Source organism: Mustela lutreola, chromosome 1 (assembly GCF_030435805.1).
Source record: "Mustela lutreola isolate mMusLut2 chromosome 1, mMusLut2.pri, whole genome shotgun sequence".
NCBI lineage: Eukaryota > Metazoa > Chordata > Mammalia > Carnivora > Mustelidae > Mustela > Mustela lutreola.
Window position 1 is genome coordinate 142,317,114 of NC_081290.1, and position 26,349 is coordinate 142,343,462.

The following is a 26,349-nucleotide window of genomic DNA, read 5'->3' on the forward strand; positions in this document are numbered from 1 at the left end:
TTTGGGGTGGTCAAGGTTATAGGCAAAACCTAGGAGTAGCTGAACCCTTAAAGAGGAAACTTAGAGGCCAGAGAAGGTGATAAAGGGCAGAACCCTGGGAAATAATTGATGTCTGAGAGGCCACGCTCTGCCTTTAGGGTGCCATAGAGCAAAAGGTGAATGACTACCTGCCCCTCCCCCCAAATTCTTCCTTGCTAAGGAGGAGAGACTGAGTCCTGTCTGCTGGCTTCTTCTTGGATTTTAGGACCTCTTTGTTGGGGACTGTAATTTGAACCTGACTTCCCATAGGTCCTCTAGGATGGGTCTTGCTTCTACCTTGAGGCCCCTGTGCTGTGCAAGGCTTTTAGAGAAGGCAGACAAGGTAGAGGGGGCAAAAAAGAAAAAAAGACTGAAAAATAATGATCAGAAAATGGAAAAAAAAAAAAAACAAAACAGGAGACAACTGTACCTTAGAGGTTAAGGGAAGGGAGATTTTTTAAAAGGATAAGTGAAATGCAAATAGCGCTTAATGTTTCAGTAAGAACAAGCCGAAGGTGGCTGAGAATAGGTCATCATGTGTGGCCCTTAGGCCAGTGGTGACCTTGGAGAGAGCACTTTCAGTGGAACACTGACATTGGAAGCCATGCCTCAATTTAGAATATGTGGAGCTCGGGACAGCTGGGGTAGGCTACTCTTTTATGACATTTGGCGGTAAATAAAAGAAGGAAAGGCCGAGGAGTATCAAACAGAGGGGAGATTTGAACATGCCTATTCAGGATTGGAAGCTTGGAGACATTTGTAGGCAGTAGGGAAAGAATTTGTGGAGAGATCAGACTGGCACATTAAAAGAGGCATTTGGTGAAATAGCAGAGGAGGGAGATGAAAGGAGGGAAAACTTGCTTTGAGGTATCTTTTTTAAAAAAAAAAAAAACAAGAACAAAACTAACTCGGTTGTCTTTTAATTCTTATTGATCAGTTACTTTGCGTATACTCAGAGAAATACTTGTTAGTTGTATTATTCCTGGATGTTTAGGCAAGAAGATCAGACATCCTCATGTAATACCATGTAAATGCAGAATGAAGAATAACTGTGTCCTCCCCTTCTCTTTTGCACTTTTTGCCCATTCTGTAAGAAAAAGCTGTAAACTTTACTTAGTCATCCTTCTCCAGTAAGGAGGACTTCCATTACATTTGAAAAGCAAGGTTCCTTTACTGGTGGTATTTTAAATTCTTCCATAATGATACTGGTTCCAGTCAAGTCTTGAGATCCTTCTTTTTGCAGTCATTCTTGTGAGCCCTAAATATTATGGGTAAAGATTTTGAAGGATTATAATTGGATATATCTGGAATTTCATGCTTTTCCTTTCATTAACTTTTTAAGAGAAAATTATTCTCTGAAATTCAGATTCAGCTACTCTTCATTGCCTGGAGTCTGGAACTGCTCACATACATTATAAGACAGTGCTCCACATGGTAGATGTTAACCCCATTTTACAGACGGTATATCACTGAGTCTCAGAAAAATGAAATGGCTGCACAAGGTAGATTGGAGATGTTAATCCAAACTGCCTGACTACGAGGTCATTGAGCTTTGAAACTACAGATGTTCTTGTTACCACGTCAAACACGTGACTCATACCATCTCAAGGATATGTTAGGGAGGTGGGTTTTTTGTTTTTTTGTGTGTGTGTGATTATTGTGGTTTTCATTGGCAAGGTGGTCCTGTAGCAATGATGCTTATAATAATCCTTCTATGTGTTTATTTCATGTGATCATCATTTAATCAGTAATTTTGAATTATTTAGAATCAGGATTAGCTTCCGCCTCTCTTGGCTCCATGAGGAGTTAAACTGCTTCGAGGACCAAAGTTCTCCCAGCCCTTCTCATAATAGGCTGTGTGACCTGGGAGAATTCATTTAACCTCTCTGTGGCCCATCCTCTTCATCTGTAAGGTTAGAAAAGCAAGGTTAGAAAAGCAAGGATAATCACTGAGCGTCTGTCTGTGCTTATAATCCTGTTGGAATTTAGAAGGATTCCTTATTAGTAGTAATATTGCAAATCCAGATCTCTGTCTTTATTATAAACAGCTGAATATGAGTTTATTTTGTACTTAAGAATTTAACCATATGAACTAGACAAGTTTGAAAATAATTCTGTGGAAAAACAGGATAACTTTTAACTGTGGCCTTAATCCGAAAGGCACAGAAGAGTAGCTAGCAGTTTGTGGCAGGGTTCAAAGGAACATGTTGGTCTGTATGAGCGTCAGTGGCGAATTTGATCGTCCTGGCAACACCTACACCAAGTCTGTTTGATCTGGGAAAGCGAGAATGAGAGGAAGTGAATAGTTGACTTATTAGCAGGAAGACTGAGAGATGCTGTATGAAAATCTAACATATTTCTAGCAGCTAACCTTGCTCAACACTGGCAAAAAGAGTCGGTCATTCTATAAGGATCAATACATCAGTGAGTACGAAGGAGAAAAAGAAATTCAAAGCAGGAGAGAGGAAAGCAGTGACTCCCAAAGGATGTGGAAGAGATCGACAAGTAAGGCTGGGAGATCTCCTGTCCCTCGTTCTGCCCCCTCCCGAGGGGAGTATCCCTCTGCCAACCAGGGACTCCTGCCACTAATCACCTCTGCTGTGAAGGAGCGAAATCAAGTGAAAAGCCACTGATTTAAGAGAATGTAAATTGACTCCCGGGTTCCCCTTTAAGTACTATATTCATAGTTTAAAATTAATCCCTGTTAAAGTAGCATATTGATTTTTCAAAAATGGTTTTTAGGTTTTTTTGGTTTTGTTTTGTTTTTTTTGCAGTGTTGTTAAAAACTGTAGGTAGGTTTATTTTTACTGGGGTTATGTAGGTGAATGTCCTGGTCTGTAGAGATGTCTCCTTGTCTGTTTCTTTACTCTCTGAAACTGTGGCGCATCAACTTCCCTTTTCTGTCCCAGTGTGCAGATGGGAGGAAACTCAGCATGCAGAACAGTCCTGTTCCTGAATTCCCTGTAAAGCCTAGGCAACTGGTTCACTCCTTTTTTCTCCCTTTCCTCTTCTATAACCCCTTTTTTTCCCTTAGCACTCATGAATAGTGCACAGCCAAAATGCCCCGTGGAAGAGGTACGTTTGTGACAATGACATGGTATCTTTTTAATAGTGTTGTGTCTGCGGATTCGGGCTGTCGCGACGGTGGTGACATGATCATAGCACTCTCGTGCCTCTGTCTGACTTAATGCAACCGTTCTTACGAATCAGATACCCCTCTCAGAGCTTGAGCCTCTCTGTCCTCTCTTACTCCAGGAGACAAAACGTACCTCTGCTTGGTTTAGCTCTCAATAAAAATTCGACAATGCCATCGGCTAAGGATACACGTGTAGGATTCCTGATAGACCAGCCCAACAGTTGTCACAGCTCCCCCTACTCCAGCCTAGATTTCATCCCCATTGCCCACCTCCACCCCTGCACCCCGGCTTTGGCAGCCTCCGTCGTTGGAGAGGATCCAAAGTTAATAGGAGGAAGGAAGGAGGGATTCATGTCCTTAGCCTTCTCAGTCAGAAGAATGGAAAAAGTAGACTACTAGAGAGAGAGAAAGGCAGCTGGTAGAAACAGTTTATATCGGAAACAATTTCTCCTTTGTGTGCATATCTTTACAGTGTGGTACTTGAAGCTTTTCTTAAAGGAATTGTAAGAATGTGCTTCTTGAAAATAGGAATACTGTTCTCCATTACACATACGTGTAATGTGTGGCACCGTATGTGACATTTTCCAGATCATATGATTAAGACTTGATTTAATTTAAAAATAAATTTGGAAAAAGTCTGAACCATCTAGTTTTTTGAGTTTGAGGCTTAAAGGAAAACTTGGTGCTGGGTATACAGTAGTATGTGCTAGAAACATGTTTTATAAAAGTGTTATGAACAGTTTTTGCATTTCTTACCATTATCTTTGAATTTAAGTAATAAAACAATTTAAAGGTTATGAAATTCCAGAAATATTAGAAAATAGATGGAATTCAGATCTCTTTCACTTTCTTTACAATAGAGTTGTTAACAGCTATTGCAAAAGTACAGTCTCATGGATTAGAATAGATATTTAAAATTTTTTCTGCCCATTGTAAATTCATGTCATTGTCGTAATGCTCTTACCAGGCAATTTGTATTTAATAGTTGTCTTCTTTTCCCTTTCACTCTTCAAATTATTTTCAGAATCATGGGATGTGCTTTGGGGAGTTTTTGAAATCTGTGTTTTCTTATGCAATTCAAATATGTAAATAAAATTATTTTTATGCCATATAAAAAGATCAGTTTGATTTGCTTTTCTACTTATGGATGTTAAAATTCAGATATCCTCTATGATTTGAAGTATCAGCTAACTTTTTCCAATAATGTACCCATAAAAATTTAAACCTTAATTGAATGTACTGATTTTGTATTTTAACAGTTTATTCTTTCTTCTGTAGCTTCTCGGAGTTCTTTTCAGAGTGAGCTTCATCGAGATAGGAGGTATGACTATAACAGAGGTCATCTATTCTGCTAATAATGAAATCAAAGTGTGCTGCCCGTTAACAAGTTAAATATTTCTCTTTCATACGCAGTGTGTTTACATAAGCAGTGTTCTGCCTCATCAGTACATTTCCTGAATTAATCTGTAAGCTCGAATGATGAAAATTTTGGTGGGAAAAGAAGCAATACAAACCTCAGAATGTTCTTTTGGCAATAATTATTTACTGAAGTTAATTGTTTAAATGTTTATTAAGTGCTTTATGTAAAGAACTGTCATAACTGCTTCAAAGACTTGCTCAAAGAAATGTTTTGTACCTCCTCACTGCTTAGTAAATGTTGCATAGATAAAGATAGAAACGATGGAAGAATAGGAGAGGAGAAGAGGCAGGATGGATGGATAACTAATTGGATAAATGGCTGGATGACTGGTTGGAGAGGAGGAGGGAGGGAAGGAGGGGGAAGGGAGGGGAGAGTCGCTGGATAGACAGAAGGAAGTACCAGTAGACAGACAGATGGTTGAATGGATGGAAGCAGCATGGATAGGGGGATTTTTATAAGACAGGGTACCTGCTTTCACATTTCTTAACAGGGTAATATAGAATAATGAAGAATGAGAATTTTAGCATCAGACATAACCGAGTTCAAATTTTGATTTCACTGCCTTCTTGTTGTGTCGCCTTGGGCAAGCTGCTTAACCTTTTCTTAGCTTCTGTATCCCCATCTTTAAAATGTTGCTAATGAGGGAATGTGGCTGGCTCAATGGGTACAACATGCGACTCTTGATCTCAGAGTTTTAAGTTTGAGCCCCGTGTTGGGTACAGAGATTTACTAAAAATAAAATCTTTAAAGAGAAATGTTGCTAGTCATACCTATCTCAAGGCTGTCGTAAGGATTACTGCATGCGTAGTGCTTAATATTTATTAGCCAATACCTCATTAGTTAGACAAAAGCTTTTTTATTTATTTATTTATTTATTTATTTGACAGAGAGAAATTACAAGTACACTGAGAGGCAGAGAGAGAGAGAAGGAAGCAGGCTCCCTGCTGAGCAGAGAGCCCGATGCGGGACTCGATCCCAAGACCCTGAGATCATGACCTGAGCCGAAGGCAGCGGCTTAACCCACTGAGCCACCCAGGCGCCCATAGTTAGACAAAAGCTTTAAGCAGAGGTCTTTAGGTAATGCAATTCAAATTTAATCAATGAGCAGGTTCTACTGTTTCATGAGATAGCCGAGAATGTGTGAATATGCCCAGTTTTGATAATAGCAGGGCTTTTTCTTTTTTTTTTTTTTAAGATTTTATTTACTTATTCAACAGAGAGATAGAGCCAGAGAGCACAGGCAGAGGGAAGGGGGTGGGGGGGAGAGGCAGGCTCTGCACTGAGCAGGAAGCCTGATGCCAGGGCTCAATCGCAGGATCATGGGATCATGACCAGAGCCACCCAGGTGCCTCAATACCATGCCTTTTTTTTTTTTTTTTTAAAGATTTTATTTATTTATTCAACAGAGAGAGAATACACACAAGCAGGCAGAGGCAGCGAGAGAAGCAGGCTCCCTGCCAAGCAAGGAGCCCAATGCAGGACTTGATCCCAGGACCCTGGGATCATGACCTGAGCCGAAGGCAGCGGCTTAACCCACTGAGCCACCCAGGTGCCCCTGCAGTGCTTTTTTATTTTCATTTTCTGTAGAGTGCTAGAGAAGGTCAGGGCAGATCTCATCATCCCTGCTTGTTAGATAATAAAACCGAGGCTCAGAGAGGTTGATTGCTTGCTCAGGGTCACACAGTTGGTGTTTGTTAGGAAATGAGGTTGACTATAAAGTTTAAACATGAGAATGTAGAATCAGATTAAGAAAATGATGAAAGGAGCCGTGCCTGAGTTGCCTGAATTACTGTGGTGCCAGTATTAAAGGTTAGTTACCAGAGTCATATACCACACTGACTAGGAGCACAGACACACATAGCAGGGTCTAGAGATGAACATGCAATCTCTAAACACTTAGAGAAGACTTTGAATTGGGGCAGAGGCTGGGTGAGGAGGAAAAGGATATTGTTCTTTTTTGGTATCATGTCAGAGTATATAATTTATAATGGCAGAAAATGAAGCAGTTTTATTTGACCGGTGTACTTTCTGCCTTACCATATATTATTTATATTCATGGTATAGGCTGGATAGCAGAACCCTGGAATGAAGAGATTTGTGTGAGCCTTCCTTAGCCCTTATTCTTATCCAGCAAGGCAGAGCTGAGTATGCTTAAGGTACATCTCTAACTTTGAGCCCTGGAGTCCTGGAAGATGACTGTCCTCTGCTCCCTTGGTAGCCCAGGCCAGATAGGTCATTTCTAGGACTACGGTAATTCTTATGTAACTTTTTTGAGGCAATGGTTGTTTTTAGGAATCTTTGAATGTTTGAGGCAGACAATAGCTTGTTATCAACCTGCAAACCCTCACTGAGGTCTTATCTGCTAGGCGCCCAGAGATCACCATCGTGGCAGCTGAGCCCCTGAGGCCGGCCTCTTGGTTCCCAGGAGCCCCACCCCCGGGACTGGGATTTCCCCCATCTTCTGCAGCAGGTCCTTGGAGGCCCAGTGAGCTGGTTCCTGCTGAGGTAAATAAATATCACATTATCTCTCTGCATTTTATTTTTTTAAAGTGAGTTCAAAGATAAGAAGAGTGAGACTATTAATACATCAGTACTTTGGCTCTTGTCCATAGATGTCTAAAATCTTCATTCTTTATTTTGCAGCTCCCACCATCTTATGAACAAGTCATAAAAGAAATCAACCAAGTTCAAGTGAATACTACAAATAATAATAATGCTGCTGCCACTCCAAGGCACACAATTACTTCTGCAACTCAGACTGACTTTCCAGAAGAAATAGACAACCAGCTGCCTCAAAGTAATGCAAGTAATTTGTCTTCCCTAATTCTGACCTAGATCTAGGGGAGTTATCAGTAGGCATCTGGCCTTTAAAATGATTTGTGACTTGTGCATAATTCATTGAGCTCTGCTTCCCAGTCAGTGTGATCACTGTGTGCTTCCATTATTTTGATTTGCTGTGATTATCACAACAGATCACTCCCATGAGCTGCAGCCCCAGTGTCTGGGGCTCACCCCTGTTCATATTGCAAAAACAGCATTTTTTTTTTTTTTAAAGATTTTATTTATTTATCTGACAGAGATCACAAGTAGGCAGAGAGGCAGGCAGAGAGAGAGGAGGAAGCAGGCTTCCTGCGGAGGAGAGCGCCCGACGCGGGGCTCGATCCCAGGACCCTGGATCATGACCTGAGCCGAAGGCAGAGGCTTTAACCCACTGAGCCACCCAGGTGCCCCAAACAGCGTTCTTTTAACTCATGGTTGTATTACTATTGATCCCCTTTATGCCCACTGAGAAGGATGCTCTACTTAGCAACCTTAAACTTGATAGAGTGTAAAAGACGGGTTGTCCCATTAGGCTTTTAAAAAGCATCGTGTTTGTATAACAGATAAGAGTAAGTTCTTACTTTGGAAAAGTAAAGCAAGCAATGTTGGAATTCTGACGAGAGGGAAAGCGTTCATGTGTTAAGTCTGCTGGGAATTGAGAATTTAATGGTGTTTTAAAAATATTATGTAATGAATATTTCTCTTATGAATAAATACAACTTGAAGAACACTCCTGCGAGAAGCTGAGTGTAAACAGTTCCGCATTGATTTTGGAATTACTTTTTACTAATTAAGGAAACCAAGATCTCTTGATATTCTACATGTATATTTAAACAGTCTGTGTATCTTCTGGTTTTTTTTTTCTTTTAAATTACAATGTTGCAACTTGTGTCTGTGGGTTTTGGTCTTGTCAGCACTACAGGCACCTCTCAAGCCTCTCCAGCCTTCCCAGGTGGTCTCGGCCAGTGATCTTCCAACAAATGTTGCACCTTTAATAGTCTTTGATACTTCAGAGGAACCAGAGAACTCCAGTGCTACAAGATGTCCAGTGCCAAGACCAAGATCAAAAGCCAACCTCAGACCTGTAGCCAGAGACAGTCACATTAAAGAGCAAAATCACCAGAAAACCAGCCCCACAGCCACAGACAAGGAGTCCTCGCTGAGCCAGCCCCAGTCTTTGTTGGATAGTACCAACAACTTGGATAGTCAGGCAGTGATGAACATTATGAACACAGAACGAAGCCAAAATAGTGTCGTTTCAAGAATCAAAGCATTTGAGGGCCAGACAAATAAAGAAACCTCGGGACCACCCGTGAAACCAGAAATCACTCCCCGCACACTCCCCCCCAGGCCTGCTCTTCCCTCAGGGAAACCCTTAGTGGCTCCCAAGCCAGCTGCCAACCGAGCTTCTGGAGAGTGGGACTCCTGGACTGAAAACAGACTCAAGGTGGCCCCCAGGGAAGGGCTCACCCCACAGTCTCCACCACAAGAAGTAGGGAGCATCCCAGTAACCAAACCTGAATTGCCAAAGAAACCAAATGCTGGCCTTACACGAAGTATTAATCATGAGATTCTGGGAGGAGGGCCCATGGCTGAGAGCCCTGACGGTGGGAAGAAAGTCCCAACCCCTGCTCCTCGGCCTTTGTTGCCGAAGAAATCGGTCTCCTTAGAAATCCCCAACTCTACAGCTTTGCTGAAACCGGTCACCCTTCCTCCCCGACTCTCAGTGGCGTCACAGGCCAAAGCATTCAGGTCACTGGGAGAAGGGCCCCCGGCCGTCTCCCTGGCTGCAGCTCAGCAAAGCAAGCCTCCAGGGGACATTGACCTCATCAGTTTTGATGATGATGTTTTACCCACACCAGCTGGGAACCTGGTTGAAGAATCTCTTGGTTCAGAGATGGTTCTAGGTGAGTAAAAAGGAGAAGTGGGAGGGAGTGGGAACTCACCAGAGGGCATCTTGAATGGCACTTGCTGTTTTAGTTTCTAGGACATAATTTCTGGAGGGTGTGTGTGTGTGTGTGTGCGTGCGCGTGTGCGTGCTCATGCCTGTGTGTGTACAGAGACAGAAACACATTAAGAAACATGGAGCTGGGAGGTAGATGGAGACAGAGGGATAGGAAAATCTGGAATGGGGGAGATGGAGACAGAGAAAGCAGGAGACACGTGTAGACTACTACGTGAGCCAGAAATAAGCAGACTGAGTCTAGCAACTAAACCAGGTGTGAGGCTGGCTTCCTAACTCTGGCAGGTGGAGAGTCGAGCACTAGGGGGAGGCAGGGGAAACTTCTCATAGATGAGAAGTCAACAGTGTGGCCCCAGAAGGGCTTCGTAGACTGAGCCAGCCCCATGGGGAATGCCAGGAGAGGCGTCGACCCTGGGGACGACTCTGGCAAGAGCAAAGCCAGGAATGACGACCCAGCCATATGTAGCAAAAATTTTTTCGCTAATCTTCACAGAACATCTTCCCTGGGGAATGCAAAGTTTTGTAAATAAAATACAACAGCTGTACATTTCCTGCCAGGATCGGGACAATTAAATTTCTCAAGAGGAAATTCAGAGAGTATGTTTTCTTTGCTCACACTATTCAGATGGAGGCTATGATGGTAAACCTTATCTTTGATTTGTCAAAGTAAGCTGCTTTCCTTGTCGTTGATGATTCCTTTTACTGCTGTTTACTTATTTGGGTAGCATATATGAACATATGAGCTTAATAGTATTTTCAAAAGGTTAGCTGTCATCTTATAAATGTTTAACATGCATCAAAATGGGATAAGCTCTGTGATTCAAAACCAAATTCTGTACAGCACAGGTGTATTTTCAATGATAACAAACATTTATTAAATATGTATTATGCATACAACATGTTAGTGTGGCTACAGCATGCCTCTTGTCTATAAGAGGTAGGAGGAAAGACATTAGAATGTACTGAGCTTCTGCAGTGTTCCAAACATTTCGCTAGGTACCCAGACCTACAAGGTATTGGTATTGTTGGTCAATACCTCTGCAAGGTATTGGTATTGTTGGCCGCAGTTTGCAGAAGAAGAAAATGAGACTGAGAGAAATCAGTGGGTAGCTTGCCGAGTGTCATAACATTAGCAGCTTCCAAGGCATGATTCAAACTCCCATCTTTTTATTCTAGGTCTAGTGTATTTTTCATTATATGACATTGCTAACCAACATGGTATGAATCCTTAACCCAGGTAACACTTCAAGACTTTGTTACATCATTTTCTTATTTAAACCTTTTTGGTGTTACAAGGTTCACGGTGGGATAGGGATGGTAAAACCAACAACAGCAAGTTGTTAAGGGGTGGAATCAGCACAAGCCGAAGAAATACCACCTTTATTAGAAACTGCTAGATTCTGTGGGGATGGCAACTTGATTAATAACCGCTGAGACTTTATTCCCTGTCATCAAATGGATAATCACAGTCATCTTTCAAAAGAAGGTCAACAGTATACATTCAACATGAATATAGTCTCATGCCTCATACTCAGCCTTTTCTGTCCCTTGATTTCTACCACCTCGTTGCACAATATTTAATTATGTAGGCAGTCTCTTAGCGAAGTATGTAATTTGCTTGCCCTACCTGACTCGAACCATTGCTCTTGACTGTGGAGTCACTGAATGCTTACCTCATCATCTTTCTAAACCTGCTCCTTTTCCTATTTTCTGTACTCACTTAATAATGCCATCATGTCCCCCATCATGTCCCCAGCCTTCCTTGGAGAAGCCTAGAGATCATCTTCGAGTCTTCCTATGTGTCACGCTGTTTGTTTGGACTTGGGGTCAGGCCAGAATCTGCCACTTAATTGCTGTGTGACTTTGGGCTATTTACTTAACCCTACTGTGCCTCGATTTCCTCATCTATAAAACATGGTAATAATACTCCTCTTGGAGGCAGTGCGAGGATTAAATGTGATTGTGCAGGAAAGCCATGTCCCATTGTCTGAAACGTGGCAAGTGCTTATTAAGTAGTAATCATTGTTACTTCTTGCCCTTCACATCCAATTAGATAGCAACTCCTGCTGGTTTAACCTTCGAAGTAGTTCTTGAGCCCTCTCATTTTCATCTGCCTGTACTGCCCCACTTTGGGTCTTTATGCCAGATTACTACAGAGGCCTCCTACTTTGAGCCCCTGCTTTTGCTTCAAACCCATCATCCTCCATGTTATGGCTACCCAAGGGATTTTTCTAGAGTATACCCTGGACCTTGTTGCTCTCCCACTTAATGTCCTCCAGAGGCCTTTGGAATCACCCTGAATTCCTCAGCATGTAGAGAAGTTTCTGTTCATTTATCGATCTGGGGCTCCGTGACTTTTTGATGGTGTATCAGTAGCATTGTCTTTGTAAATAAGGAATCACGGTCTCTTTGTGAAACCTTACTTAATCATCCTGGCATTAGCCAGAAACTGAGATAGGAATGCGAAAGAAAGGAGAGGAACTCACATATACGTCTTTCCTCCTTTTCCTTCCCTCAAAAATAAAGAAAATCTAATGAGCTGGTTTTCATAAAATGAAGTTGCTGTATTAATCTCAGGAAATAGAGATCAGAAAATACTGAAGCTGTGAAAACATGGTAAAGATTAGAAAAATTATTAAGGGAAAACTCATAAAACAAGCAATTTAATATTGGATTCATTCCTTGGGTAGAATGCCTTCCAGGTTAATGTAATGGAGCTGAGAAGTATTAGCAATTCCTCTTCACACCTTTACAAATCCTACCCAGTTGTCAAAAAAAAGGGCAGAATGCCTCTGCTGTCAGCCCCATTACACAGACCAGAATAATAGTTTAGCAGCCAATTTCTGCTATTAACAGAACTCAAGGGAAAGAAATGACAGAAAAGCAAGCCAAGGATGGTGAAACTAATTATGATGACAAGCATATTATGAGAGACAGGTAATGGGCAGAAAACTACATTACCATCAGTGTTTTTCTCAGCCCAGTAATGAAGACCATGCGGATAGAAGTGTAAAAGCGGCCGGCTTGTTTGGCAGCAGGTGTGGAATAATTGGTTTGGTGCGAGACGCTGGAAGGAGGGCAGAGTAACTACTGCAAATAAAAGTAGAGAAAAATGCCATGGACATTCCTTAGTTTTAGATAGGCAAGCGTTTGGATTTTGTTTTGTTTTGTTTGTGTTTTTTTGTTTGTTTGTTTTGTTTTGTTTTTGTTTTTGTTTTTTGAGATGCTCTGTGTTTTCTCTTTAGAAGCCGGAGCAAACTCTGTGGTCCAGTCGTGGCACTGTGGTTCTTAACCCCTCCTGGGAATCACAGAACTCTGAGAATCTGATTATCCTGGGACTCTTTTTTCTCTCTTGAAAATAGCCCTTAGCTCACGTATGCACAATTTCCAGACCTTCAAGGGCCCATTCTTGGACCCCAAATGAAGCACTTCCACAGAATATTGCGATAACCTCCAGTGGACTGGTACGCCCATGCAGTGAAGGATTGTGTGCTAATTAAAAAGGAGGCACACCACCTATTACTTCCTGCTGTATTCCAATGCCCAAGATATCGTTAGGTGAAAAATGCAAGGTATAGTTAATATTCGTGGCATTTTAGCTACTGTTTGTGTTAACACACACACATATAGATATGTAGTATCTTTGGAAAAATATATAAAAAGCTGGTAACAAAGGTTTTCTTTATGAGGGAACTGGGTTGGCAGGAGGGGATGGGGAACCTGGTTTTCCAATAGCTAACCATAAGCAGAATTAGGATGAAAACCTGGGGGAGGGGCGCCTGGGTGGCTCAGTGGGTTAAGCCTCTGCCTTTGGCTCAGGTCATGGTCTCAGGGTCCTGGGATCGAGTCCCGCATCAGGTTCTCTGCTCAGCAGGTAGCCTGCTTCCCTTCCTCTCTCTCTGCCTGCCTCTCTGCCTACTTGTGATCTCTGTCTGTCAAATAAATAAAATCTTTAAAAAAAAAAAGAAAAGAAAAGAAAAAGAAAACCCGGGGGAGTTAGCGCTTGTCATCTTTGCCGCAGAGAGATAGCTGCTTCCCGCACTGACCCTCAGTCATAGGATGAGTAGAAATGTTAAAAATAATAGTATATGATTTTTCTAAATTGCTGTTATTAAGATTATAAATGAAAGCCTATTATTTTGAACTACATATGTGTAAATAAGACATTCAAAAACATGTGCATTAAATCCTATTACATAGACTCAAAAAAAGAGTTTTAATTTTCCATATAGCTTTAATTTTTCTAATTACCTTACGGAAAATTTTATGCCCATTATTGCCTTTATTTATTTATTTTTTTAAGATTTTTTAATTTATTTACTTGACAGAGATCACAAGTAGGCAGAGAGGCAGAGAGAGAGGAGGAAGCAGGCTCCCTGCTGAGCAGAGAGCCCAATGTGGGACTCGATCCCAGGACCCTGGGATCATGACCCGAGCTGAAAGCAGAGGCTTTAGCCCACTGAGCCACCCAGGCGCCCCCCATTATTGCCTTTAAAAAGCAACTAAGAGGACTAGAATTTTCTCTTTTTCCCCCTTATTTTTAAGTGATTTTTGGTTTGTTTGGCAGAGGAGTTATTTCAGCTTCATCTTGTAACTTTTTTCTTGTGGTTGAATTTATTTTACTGGATTTTTTCAGTTACAAAGTAACACATATTTGCTGTAACAGGTGAAATGATACAAACATTTACTAAAAGAAAAAAATTTTTATCTCTAGTCTGTCCATATCCTCAATGTTGTTTGTATATGGTCTTCTGTGCCTTTGGACATTTCAAACCAAAACTTACAAACATACATATATGTACTTTTTCCTACTTTTTACAAACATTTTCATCATACTATACCCTTGTTTGTTTGTTTATATAACAGTGAGATTTATGGACTTCTCAGTCCAGTCGGTCTAAATCTAATTCCTTGTTTCCTTATACCTGCCTAATATTTCTTAGTGTGAGTATATTGCGATTGAGTCAACATTTCCCCTATCCACGGACATTGCTAGTGATTTTTTGGATTTCTTTTTCCTCTACAGATAATGCTGTAGTAAACATTCATAAATATTGCCTCTCCTACTATGGCTCTTATTTCTGAAGGATAAATTTCCAAGGAGTGAGACTGCTGGGTCAGAGGTTATGAACTTGAAACATTCTCATTGTACCAGCGATCCAGTTTCCCACTTGGCAACGTCTGGAGTTCCCAAACATGAGATGCCACCTTTGCTTTATATGTTGCCCACTTTCATTTCTGTTAGAAAAAATACCCTGCTCATGAATAGACATAAAAAGTAGACTGCATACTGTTTAACTAAAGAGATTTGCACACCATCATCAAGATGGAAAACAGGCCTCCAGTTTTCCTCCCCCTTATTGAAGTGATGCTCTGTGCCCTCCCCACTAATCCGCACACCTCGTCTGGATTATAGCCTGGACAGCATGCAGACAGAGAGGCAGATGCTGAGCTCACTGACTCACTGAGCACAGCTGGGGCAGGTCATTAAACAGACCCACTCCTGCCAAACAGCCCGCTGTACTAGAACCCGAAGACTTCCTTGCTTCACTGTACGAAGAATTTTTTTTTTCCAGAGACATGTAGTAGAATAATTTTACATGATCTGAGTACCAATTATGAAAGAGTAGCTAAGGATATTAAAAATAAAGACCAAGAAAGAGAAAGAGTGGGTAGGTAACTAGGACACTTGGAATAGTTTGTTATATAAATTTTATCTATACTACTTCAATGTAAATCCTTTAGGTTTAAAAAAAAAAAAAAGTAACTGGACCCTTCCATGTAATAGGGGTGAGTTATGAACAGTGTGCAGGATTTGGAGCAGGTGTCTTGAGGGCAACAGCAAGCATAATTTGGATGCCCCTGTGCCTGGCCCCTCAAGGCATTGATGGGTGTCCTTTCTCCTTTCCCTGCGCCACCTTATGCATGCCGTCCCCCTGGAATGTGAGAGAGTGTAGGTGGTATTCTGGCTCAGAATATACTATGAGCTGGGAAATAATTGAAGTCATCCCATGCTCAAGATTCTCATCCCCCTCCATACCACCCCTCCAAAAAAACCCTCAACTAATAACCAAAAAATTATAGGTATCAGAAACAACTATTAAAGCAGAAATGCCACTTGAAAGGTAGGACACAGTGAAGAGTCACCAGCCTTAATCCTTTCCTTGAGTTTTTGGTCCTTTTCCCAACAGAAAAACAGACTCCCAACACAATGGGATGTGACAACCAAGACTGGGGGGAGGGAGGACAGCCAAGTCTCTGAACAGTCAAGTGTCTTCCACAGCTGGGAAAAGGAAGGTGGGTCCTTGGAAGTCAGTGGGATCCAATAAGGGTCAAGGAGGCAGAACAAGGGCAATAGTAGGGAAAGATGAATAGGAAGGAAAGATGAACACAAATGAAAGATACTATGTTTCTGTGTTTGAATAAAATGCATATCAGGATTACAAAGGCACTTCAAAATCTTTCACTTCAGCTAGAATCACTCAGAATAGATGAACGCTTTAGAGAGTTCACATTCAGATAATATTTGCAATAATGGGCTTTAATACAAATGAGCATACCCGTTTTTTACCTGCTGGCACTGCTGTTTCCCAGACACTGGTGCATATAATCCAAGTTGGAAGAACTATTAGAATATGTGAAATCTAGTTGTTGGAGAGACAGTAGTAGAGAACCACCCCCCCTCACCTTTGCACTCTTGTTTTACGCTGCATCCTGCTTTCAGTCTGCCCACACCTGGAATCTCTCACCATGCCCTACGTTTTCCTTTTTCAGTAGTACTTCTCACGTGGAATACCACATAAACTACTTACTATTGTATTTACTGTTTATTACTGCCATCTCCCTACTGGAATGTAAGTGCCGAGAGCAGGTTTCTTTGCTTTGTTCACTGAAGTATTCCCAGCAACACAGAACAGCATTTGCTTTGTAGCAGACATCCAGTCACTTTCGAGTGAAAAAAAGCAGATTACAAGGCAAGGTATAAAATCCTGGGGTTTTTGTTTATCAAAATACCTACATAATAATACATGTAATATAGTAAAAAAATCTGTAGGCAGATCACCAAAGTTTCATTATTACCGGAGAGATGGGATTACAGGAGACCTTGCCTCATAGATTTCTTAATGTTTCCCATTTTTATAATAAATACTACTTTTGAAGTAAAAAATGGTACAAGAAAATATAGAATTTTAAAATGTGGTTCAATCTAGAAGGAACTTTGTTTTGTGAGCTCGTAGTTTACAGTAGAAGAAAGTTGTATTATTACAACTTTTTTTTTCAAGTTTGATATTGTTTTGATAATCCCCAGTTGGTTTCTTGAACTTAGACAAGACTTTCCTCACTTGTGAGCTAATATGTTTCCATGAAAGGGTCATCTAATATATTATTTTTCTCAGTAGCCTAGTAGTAATTGTTCTACCTGGCACGCCACTTGAGGGCCATTCCTAGGTGGGAGATAATAAAATGGGATCGTACTTTACCACAGTATCTCCCCACCTATCACTGTTCCTGGCATGTGGTAGACATACACATGGGAGCAAGTGGCTGGTGAGTGATCGATGATGCCTTTGGTGGCATGGATAATGGTAGGGTTGCCTGCGAGCTGAGGGGCAAAGGGAAGGTCAGGTAACGGAGGGCTGGACGGCCTCCTTATCCTTGGCCCAGCTCTTCATGTGTCCTGAAAATAGCTGGTCAGCAGAAGGTGCTTCTGGAACTAGAGCTCATAATCAGCAGAATATGAACGCTGTTCATCACAGGAGCTATGGTGTATGTTGTTTTTACAGGGAGTATCTCCCTATAGTGAAGAGTGTAGAACAGGTGCAGAATTACAGCCTCTTGTAGAATTAAAGGCAGAGGCAGCTCAGGAGAGTCTGTGTGCTGCACAGAGTATCCATTATACAGCATTTATTTTATTTTTGCTGATCTAGTATTTTTAGATTTTTTCATCTTTAAGAAATTGTATGGTCATTTCCCCAAAGTACTGAAAAGAATATTTACATTAAAGAAAAAAAAAAGACTATTTCTTTCAGCTAAAAAAAAAAAAAAAAAAAGTTTGGTAATTATGTCTTTGTTTAAAATACTTTCTTTGAACATGTATTGTCAATTTTAAGTGAATCCGTTAAATGGAGAAGTGCCCAGCCCGGTGTCTTTGCCCCCAAATTAAATATTTGAAGGAAGATGTCTGATTTTATCTCCAGGATAAAACACTTTCCATTTTCACGTTGACTGAAGTGTGGTTTGACTGAACGACTGGCGCTCCTCCGCTGGGTACCTGCCCTGTGCCAGGCACGGTGCTGGGCAGGATGAGGGCCCTTGGTGAGCCCTGTGCATCAGTTTTCCAGTCCAGGCGCAGCAGTGTGGGGGAGAAGAGACCTCTTGCCTGGGGGATCTAGGAGGCCTCCCAGCAGGGGGCAATTGGCTCCTCTTTCAATTGCCCCTCATTTTCAGGCGACACTTATGAAATGATTGTACTCCCGTGGAAGATAGCTTCTACATAATTCAAGATTGTCCTGGATATCTCTCATCAGAGAGGAAGAAAAGCCAATGAATTATTTACAGAGCACCAACTTATTTCCTTTCATGAGCTCCGACTTTGTTTTTGTCTCTGCAAACTGAGATTCTGTTTATCCATGAATAGTTTTCCCTGGGGCATGAAAATATGACTCTTTAATTATGAATGAGATTTTTTGTTTTGAGTCCGTGTTAACTAAAACATGCAAAATAAACTGTGTTTTTCATTAGATCCCTTTCAGCTCCCCATAAAAACAGAACCAACAAAGGAACGAGCAGTTCAACCAGCAGTTCAACCAGCACCCACCAGGAAGCCCACTGTGATTCGAATTCCAGCCAAACCAGGAAAATGTAAGCACTAACCGGCCTTCTTTCTTTGCTTCTCAGAGCCTGGGAGAAATATAATACTAATTTGTCAATGTCTGCTTTTGAAATTATGTGGGATTGGCCATTTGCTATTATTTACAGTCAAAGGATATTTGAAAACAAGTTCTTTTTTCACAGTTCTTTTGACAGTTGGTATAGTAAATATGGATTTCATTTATCTATACCGTGGTTTTGAGGCAGAGAGTAGAAGGAAACTGAAACTCAGAAAAATTGTAGTGTCTTGTTAGTGCCTTGGGTAAAGGTGGTGGGAAAGTACAGTTGACCCTTGAACAACACAGGTATGAACTGTGTGCATCCACTTACATGCAGACTTTTTATAGTACAGTACTATAAAGGTATTTTCTTTATGGTTTCTTATTTTTCTTTTTAAAGATTTTATTTATTTGAGGGCGCCTGGGTGGCTCAGTGGGTTAAGCCACTGCCTTCGGCTCAGGTCATGATCTCAGGGTCCTGGGATTGAGTCCCGCATCGAGCTCTCTGCTCAGCGGGGAGCCTGCTTCCTCCTCTCTCTCTCTGCCTGCCTCTCTGCCTAGTTGTGATCTCTCTCTGTCAAATAAATAAATAAAATCTTTAAAAAAAAATTTAAAAAAAAAATACGATTTTATTTATTTGAGAGAGAGAGAGCAAGCTCAACTGGGGGTTGCTAGTGGCAGAGGGAGAGGGAGAAACAGGCTTCCTGCTGAGCAGAGAGCCCGATGTGGGGCTCAATCCCAGGGCCCTGAGATCATGACCCGAGCCGAAGGCAGACACTCAACCAACTGAGCCGCTCAAGCACCCCTCTTTATGGTTTTCTTAATAACATTTTCTTTTCTCTAGCTTAGTGTTGTAACAATACAGTATGTCATGTATATAACATACAAAATCTGTGTTCATTGGCTATTTATGGTATCAGTAGGCTGTTAATAGTTAAGTTTTGGGAGAATCAGAAGTTACATGTTGGGGTTGCCTGGTTGGCTCAGTCGGTTAAGTGTCCGCCTTTGGCTCAGGTTGTGATCCCAGGGTCCTGAGATTGGACCCCACATCAGGCTCCTTGCTCAACAGGTAGTCAGCTTCTCCCTCTCTCTCTGCCCTTCCCCAACTTGGGCTCTGTCAAATAAATAGTATCTTTAAAAAAAAAAAAGATGATGATACTTATGGATTTTTGGCTGCACCAGGGTATCAGCACCTCTAACCTCACGTTGTTCACGTCAGTTCTGATTGAAAGTGATAGCAAATAACGTTGTGTGTGTCTGCCTGGATACCATAGTCTAAGTATGTATGAATTATATGAAGAGCAGTAACCAAGAATTATGAAGACATAATAATGTCTAACATTTTTAAAAATCAGTGTAACTTTCCATTTTGATATTATTTGCCTTGATTTTTTTTAATGGTACAATAAATGATATTTCCTGTGAGCTTTTATAAGGACTGCAAGGAAATTATTTTAAGAGAGGCCAAGAAGGCCAGGCGCATTTATTTTAGACCCTGGAGATGGTTAAAAGTTGTGTGTAAAGGTGTGTGTACATGTGTGCGCATGTGCTTGTGCAGATTTCCAAAGCGGTTCCTGGCATTGCTCGAGGCGATCACGCAGTTTTTGCCAGGAGCGTCTGCTCTCATTTCATTTCATTCAGTGCCTTTGCATGGTCCAGATGCATCCTTGCCTCTAGTCAGTAGGAGATCCTGCCACTCTGTTGCTCCTGGTAGCAGATCAAGTGTCCCCGTCCTTCACCGGTCTGTAACATCCCCAGCCTATTCTCCAGGCATACCCTAGAATGCCATGAAACCCCTTTAGTTCAGGGGTTTGGTTTTTCTGTAAAAAAACTACCCAGAAGGATCATACTGGTTTTGGTCTTTTGAGTATTTTTTTATTAATTGATGGCTCTAAGCCACATAGAAGATTAAACAGTGACTATGAAGAATGCAGAGGAGAAAAAGTCAAGGGTACCAAATTCTGGTGGGTTCTTGCTTCTTAGGAGGTTATGTGGTAGGTTAAAGAACTGGTGGTATATTTCTTTTGACAGCATTAGATAGCCCGCAAACCAGTGGGCTGTATGTAAGTCTCCCAGATGATAGTTCAATGGGTTGTTTGTCTGTTTGCTGTTACCTTGTCAAAATGTATTCTGGATTTTAACAGGCCCAGTGAAATACAGTGAGCATAAATATTGCCTGACGCTCATGTAGGTTTTAAGTAATACAGTTTTTACATTTATTAAATTTATTCTCCTGTTGCACCAGGGTCCCCCAAAACCCCGGGTTTGACAATCCCTAGGAGGACTGGCAGGACTTAGCATTATGTTCACAGCTGTGATTTATTACAGCAAAAGTATACAAAACAAAATCAGCAACAGGAAACGGTGCATTGGGCAGAGTCTGGAGGAAACCTGGCACGGGCTTCTAGGTGTTGTCTCCCAGGGGAATCACAAAGGCTCTGCTTAACTCCCCCAGGATCCAGTTGTGACAACACAGGTGAAATGTTGTCAGCTGAGGAAGCTCATTAGACACTGAATACCCAGGGTTTTTTATTAGGGGTTGATCACGTAGGCACCTCTGGGAATTTGGGCACATTGTAAAATTCTAGATTCTGAGAAGAAAAGCAGGTATTCAGCATCAACCATATTTTTTCATTTTATCAGTTCTGGGGCTGGTGGGAATTCCCCAACTCCCAAATTCCCAGATGCCAGCAAGGACCCGCCCTGGAAGCAGGCCTTTCTATGAATAAGCAGTCCCAGGCCTGCATATTTACAAATTGGATTCATAGTCCTAGAATCCTGTAGTGGATGTATTGAGAAAGCACCTTTATTTATTATTCTGACAAAGTTCCAGGAACTCTTCGAAAGTTGGATTCTAACTGCCATAGATGAGAGAATGGACATGCCAGTTTCTAGAGCATTATTTCTATTAAAAACCAGTTCCCCAGGACTGTATTATTTTAGTTATTAAGCAATTCATATGTGCTGTGGAGGAAGAAAAAATTTCCTCGGTGTTGGAAGAACTTGGAATGGTCAAATGAAGAAAGGAAAGCTTTGTGGTGCAAGACTTCTTGGTCTTCTTTGAGCCTGTCAGATCTTTCCCCTTGAGGTTTGTTTCTTCTGACTAGGATGTCCTTTTCCCAGATAGGTGCATGGCTTCCTCCTTCACCACTCCTCCGGGTCTTGTTCAAATGCCACTTTTCTCATTGAGACCTCCTCTGACCACATGACTTGAAATTGGAATTCTCCACTTAGCCCACACACCCATGCCTGATAATCCCTATGTCCCGTCCTGCCAGTAAGGTATCTCCTCTCTACTTTCATGTTATTACGACTTTGTACCCTTAATGGTTCATCAGAGCAATACAGTATCCTGTGTGATTTATCGTTTCTTTATAAGAATAAGACAATTGTACCAGAGTGAGAGTCTTCAAGATGGCAGCTGAGTTGAAATGTTGCTGGTGTCTTCATTTCCAGAGCAGACCTGCTTCTCGCTGGGAATGCTTGTCTGTCTCTCTTTCGTTGTTTCCTAGTAGCTGGCCTGGGTATTTTCCTCCTTTAGAGAGTGTTTTCCTGCCTGTAGATAAAATAGGAACCTGACAGATCATCCTCTTGTTTATAGGTGTTTCATGTGAAATGAGAGTAGAGAGTGTTCATTTGAAAGAAGGAAAAAAAATCCCATCTCCTTTAAGTGTCTAAATTTGTGTGAATGGTGACTTTAGCCTCCTTCAGTATGTTAAGTCATCCGCTCTCCAAGTGTTTTTGCATACAGATTTTAATTAGCTGTCACTAATTAAATCTGATCTTTTTCTTCTTTTTAGAATAATGTTAAGGGGCCTATGCTATCACTGACTTAAGGATATGGTTTGGATGCAAAGATATTGTTTGTTAAAATGAAGGCAATTAAGTCTACTAATCTGGAGCTAATGAATTAGAAAACATTTAATTATTTGGGGGAGGGGGATATCTGGATTACACAACTTATTAGGAAGCAACATGCCATATTACAGTAGCACAGGCTTTAGGGTTCAAAACCCTGGATCTGACAATTACTAGCATTAAGACATTGAATGGCTTATTTATTGTCTTCTCAGCTTTGCTTTCTTCATCTATAGAATAGGTAAATTGTTATGTAGCGCAGTGCTGTCCAGTAGGACTTCCTGCAAAGATGGAAATGTTCCAGGACGGTGCTGTCCATGATAGTAACCGCTAGCCAGATGTGGCTGTGAGCGCTTGGCCACTGAGTGAAGGTAGCTAGTTCAGCCAAGGAACTGAATTTTTAATTTTGTTTAAGATGTAAGTTTACATCACCACATGTGACGACTAGCCAGAGAACTGTGCACATAGAGCACATAGATATCAGTTGGAGAAATGTATATGAACAAAAGGCCTTAACTTAGTGCCTGGCGCACTGAGGGTTCTCAAAAATGCGGGATGCTACTGCTACTATTTATTTGGTATTATTTTTACGCTGTACAACAGTCAGTAAAACTGCCTGATGTCTCCTAACCCATCAGTCTTCTGAGGCTTCCTAGCTCCTTCTCATTTACTTCGCTGTCCATTCTTTGTGTGGCTCTCTTAAGATGGTCTTTTTCCTGAGGAAACAAGCTGCAGTCATTTCATCTTTCAGAATCCCCAAAGGCCAGAAATTACTGATGAATTACTGTTATTTTTCCAGGTTTACATGAGGATTCACAAAGTCCACCTCCTCTCCCTATTGAAAAACCTATTGGAAATACTTGCAGTACAGTGTCTGGAAAGCTCAGTACTGTTGACAGAACTAGAAACTTGGTAAGTTGTCCTTATAAATTGTCTTAGATCAAAGACGAAGCTACTAATTTTAAATTATGATGTCTGAATTATTTTACTGTTGGTCACATAAAGACTTCTATTGCAAACCAGTTCTGAGCCCCAGTACTTATTTAATGTGATAATCAATATTTTTTTGAAGATTTTATTTATTTATTTGACAGAGAGATCACAAGTAGGCAGAGAGGGAGGCAGAGAAGCAGGGGAGGCAGGCTCCCCGCTGAACAGAGAGCCCAAAGCGGGGCTCGATCCCAGGACCCTGGGATCATGACCCAAGGGGAAAGCAGAGGCTTTAATCCACTGAGCCATCCAGGCACCCCTGTTGTTCAATATTTTTAAAATTCTTGTAGAACAAAAGAATTAGGCCAGTTCATTGTACTTCATCATAAAATAATTTGTCCTATGCTGTCCTATATTGTCTTTTATTTTATTTTTATTTTTTTTAAATATTTTATTTATTTATTTGACAGAGAGAGATCACAGGTTGGTAGAGAGGCTGGCAGAGAGAGAGAGAGAGAGAAAGAGGGAAGCAGGCTCCCTGCTGAGCAGAGAGCCCGATGTGGGACTCGATCCCAGGACCCTGAGATCCATGACCTGAGCCGAAGGCAGCGGCTTAACCCACTGAGCCACCCAGGCACCCCTATATTGTCTTTTAAATGGCACTAATAATGAGGAAGTTATTGACATCTCTGAAAACCTTTAATATTTGTGGAATTAGACTTAGTCATCAGTTTTATTTAAAATGTCCAACTAGTGACGTAATTTTAAGATAATTACCATAAGAAATTTAAGGAAAATAATTTTTTAAATAAAAAATAGTACTTTACCATGTACTTGTGAAACAATGGTAGTTAACAAGTATTAAATATATATATATATACTTTTTTTTTTCAATCTCAATACCTTTTCCCCATACTGTTTCTAATTCCCATATGCTAGATTATCTTTAAAGGTTTGTTAACAAGTATTGGCAAGGATGTGGGGAAAAGGTAACCCTCTTGCACTGTTTTTGGGCATGTAAATTTGTGCAGCCACTGTGAAAAACAGTGTAGAAGTTCCTCAGAAAATTAGGAACAGAACTACCATATGATCCAGCAATTTCACTTCTAGGTAGTTACCTAAAGAAAAAAAAAATGAAGACAGTAATTCAAAAATACGTGTGTACCCCTATGTTCATCACAGCATTATTTACAGTAGCCAAGATATGGAAGCAGCAGGGCTCCTGGGTGGCTCAGTTGTTAATAAGTGCTTGCTTTCAGCTCAGGTCATGATTCCAGGGTCTGGGGGTCGAGTTCCGCATGGGGCTCCCTGCTCGGCGGGAAGTCTGCCTCTCCTTTCCCACTCCTCCTGTTTGTATTCTCTCTGTCATTGTGTATCTCTCTGTCAAGTAAATAAAAAAGAAAAAAAAAGATGTGGGAGCAGCCTAAGTGTCCATCAATAGATGAATGGGTAAAGAAGATGTGCTGTCTATGTACAATGAAATATCACTCAGCCACAAAAAAAGATGAAATCTTGCCATTTGTGACAACATGGATGAACCTAGAGGGTATTAAGCTAAGTTAAGTAAGTCAGGCCGAGAAAGACAAGTACCGTATGACTTATTTATATGTGGGATCTAAAAAGCAACACAAACAACAAAATAGAAACAGACTCATAGATACAGAAAACAAACTGAGGTTGCCAGAGGGGAAGTGGAAGGGTCCGGGGGGTAGGATAGATGAAATAGGTGAAGAAGATTAAGAGGTACAATCTTATGCTTTTAAAATAAATAAAGATATGGGGGTGTAGTATGCAGTATAGGGAATACGGTCAGTAATAGTCAAAGAACTTTGGGGAACAGAGTAGAGAGCCCAGATATGGACCTGCAACTCTATGGGCTACTAACCTTCAACAAAGTAGGAAAAATATTCAGTGAGAAAAAAAGACAGTCTCTTCAATAAATGGTGCTGGGAAAATTGGACAGCCACATGCAGAAGAATGAAACTCGACCATTCTCTTACACCATGCACAAAGATAAACTCTAAATGGATGAACGACCTCAGAGTGAGGCAGGAATCTATCAAAATCCTCAAGGCAGCAGCCTCTTTGACCCTGGCCACAGCAACTTCTTTGAAGACACTCTCCAAGGGCAAGGGAAACAAAAGCGAAAGGGATTTTGGGGACTTCATTGAGATAAAAAGCTTCTGCACAGCAAAGGAAACAGTCAACAAAACAAAGAGGCAACCCACAGAATGGGAGAAGATATTTCCAAATGACAGTACAGACAAAGGGCTGGTATCCAAGATCTATAAAGAATTTCTGAAACTCAACACCCAAAAAAAATTAAGTCAAAAAATGGGCAGAAAACATGAGCAGATACTTCTCCAAAGAAGACATACTGTAATGACTTCATATGGGTGACAGAGAGTAAGTAGGTAACTAGACTTACTGTAGTGCCCATTATTTAATGTATATAAATATTAAATCATTCTGTTGTACACCAGAAACTAATACAATGTTATATATTAATTATTCAATAAGAAAATAAAAATTAAAAAACAAAATTTAAAAAAATTTTAAGGAACAAATTCTTAATGCCTTTGAACCAAATTTTCCATTAAAATTTCATAGTAGTTTTATTCTGTGCATTAACTATGCTTATTAGACATGCAAACCCATCTAATCATCTAGTGAAAAGATATTTCTTTGAAGGAGACATTAAATTGAATTAGCCAATATCAAGTTAATGAGATTTTCCTGTAGGCTGAACTAAAATTTAGTGATCATTTGCATTTTCAAAGTACTTGGTTATAAATTTTTATTAAAACTGGGCCAAGAAAGCCCAAAAGGGGAGGATAGGGTCCCTATAATACTGTTGAATAGGAGAGAATCCCAAATTTCCATGGAGGAAAATTTACTTAAGAAGGTTACTGGCTTCTGCTCTAAAGGGTTGTAAAGGAGAGTGAGAGGAGGATGAGCAGGCATATACCTCATTCAGGAAGTCGTGTAATGGGCTTCTGTAAACCGTAAAGCTCTATTAAAGTATTAGGTATTATTACATTGGGTGTTAAGCGGACCACGAAGCAACTCCCACATTCTAGAAAAACAAGAGGAGGAAGTTAGAATAAACTAGACCATCTGGAGAGGTCCTGTAATCACAATGGTACCTCACGTGAACAGGAAAATCCTGTCCTGCACTGCTGACGAAGGAAGGCCAAGCATTCCGTGCCGTGTTCTAATCAGTCCATACCTTGAGAGACGCACTGGGTCTGGAGCAGGAAGAGACAAGAAACAGACCGCAAGGGACAGGAGCCGGCTCAAGTCACACACACAGAATTCCAGGGCCAGGAAGTCC

The 26,349-nt window shown here is 41.0% G+C and overlaps 1 protein-coding gene across 8 annotated transcripts in view; it reads left to right on the forward strand.

The window, feature by feature from the left end:
- Positions 1-26,349, forward strand: part of SH3D19 (SH3 domain containing 19) — a 179,792-nt gene that overhangs the window by 126,946 nt on the left and 26,497 nt on the right. For 4 of the 8 annotated variants that reach the window (XM_059175508.1, XM_059175516.1, XM_059175536.1 and 1 more), the window contains exons 4-9: positions 4,433-4,475; positions 6,941-7,079; positions 7,218-7,380; positions 8,309-9,301; positions 18,100-18,219; positions 22,885-22,997. In XM_059175508.1, coding sequence (XP_059031491.1) covers positions 4,433-4,475; positions 6,941-7,079; positions 7,218-7,380; positions 8,309-9,301; positions 18,100-18,219; positions 22,885-22,997 — 1,571 coding nt within the window. Of the gene's footprint in view, positions 1-3,052; positions 3,094-4,432; positions 4,476-6,940; positions 7,080-7,217; positions 7,381-8,308; positions 9,302-18,099; positions 18,220-22,884; positions 22,998-26,349 lie in introns of all 8 variants that reach the window. The other 4 variants (XM_059175561.1, XM_059175553.1, XM_059175570.1 and 1 more) reach the window with 3 other exon arrangements.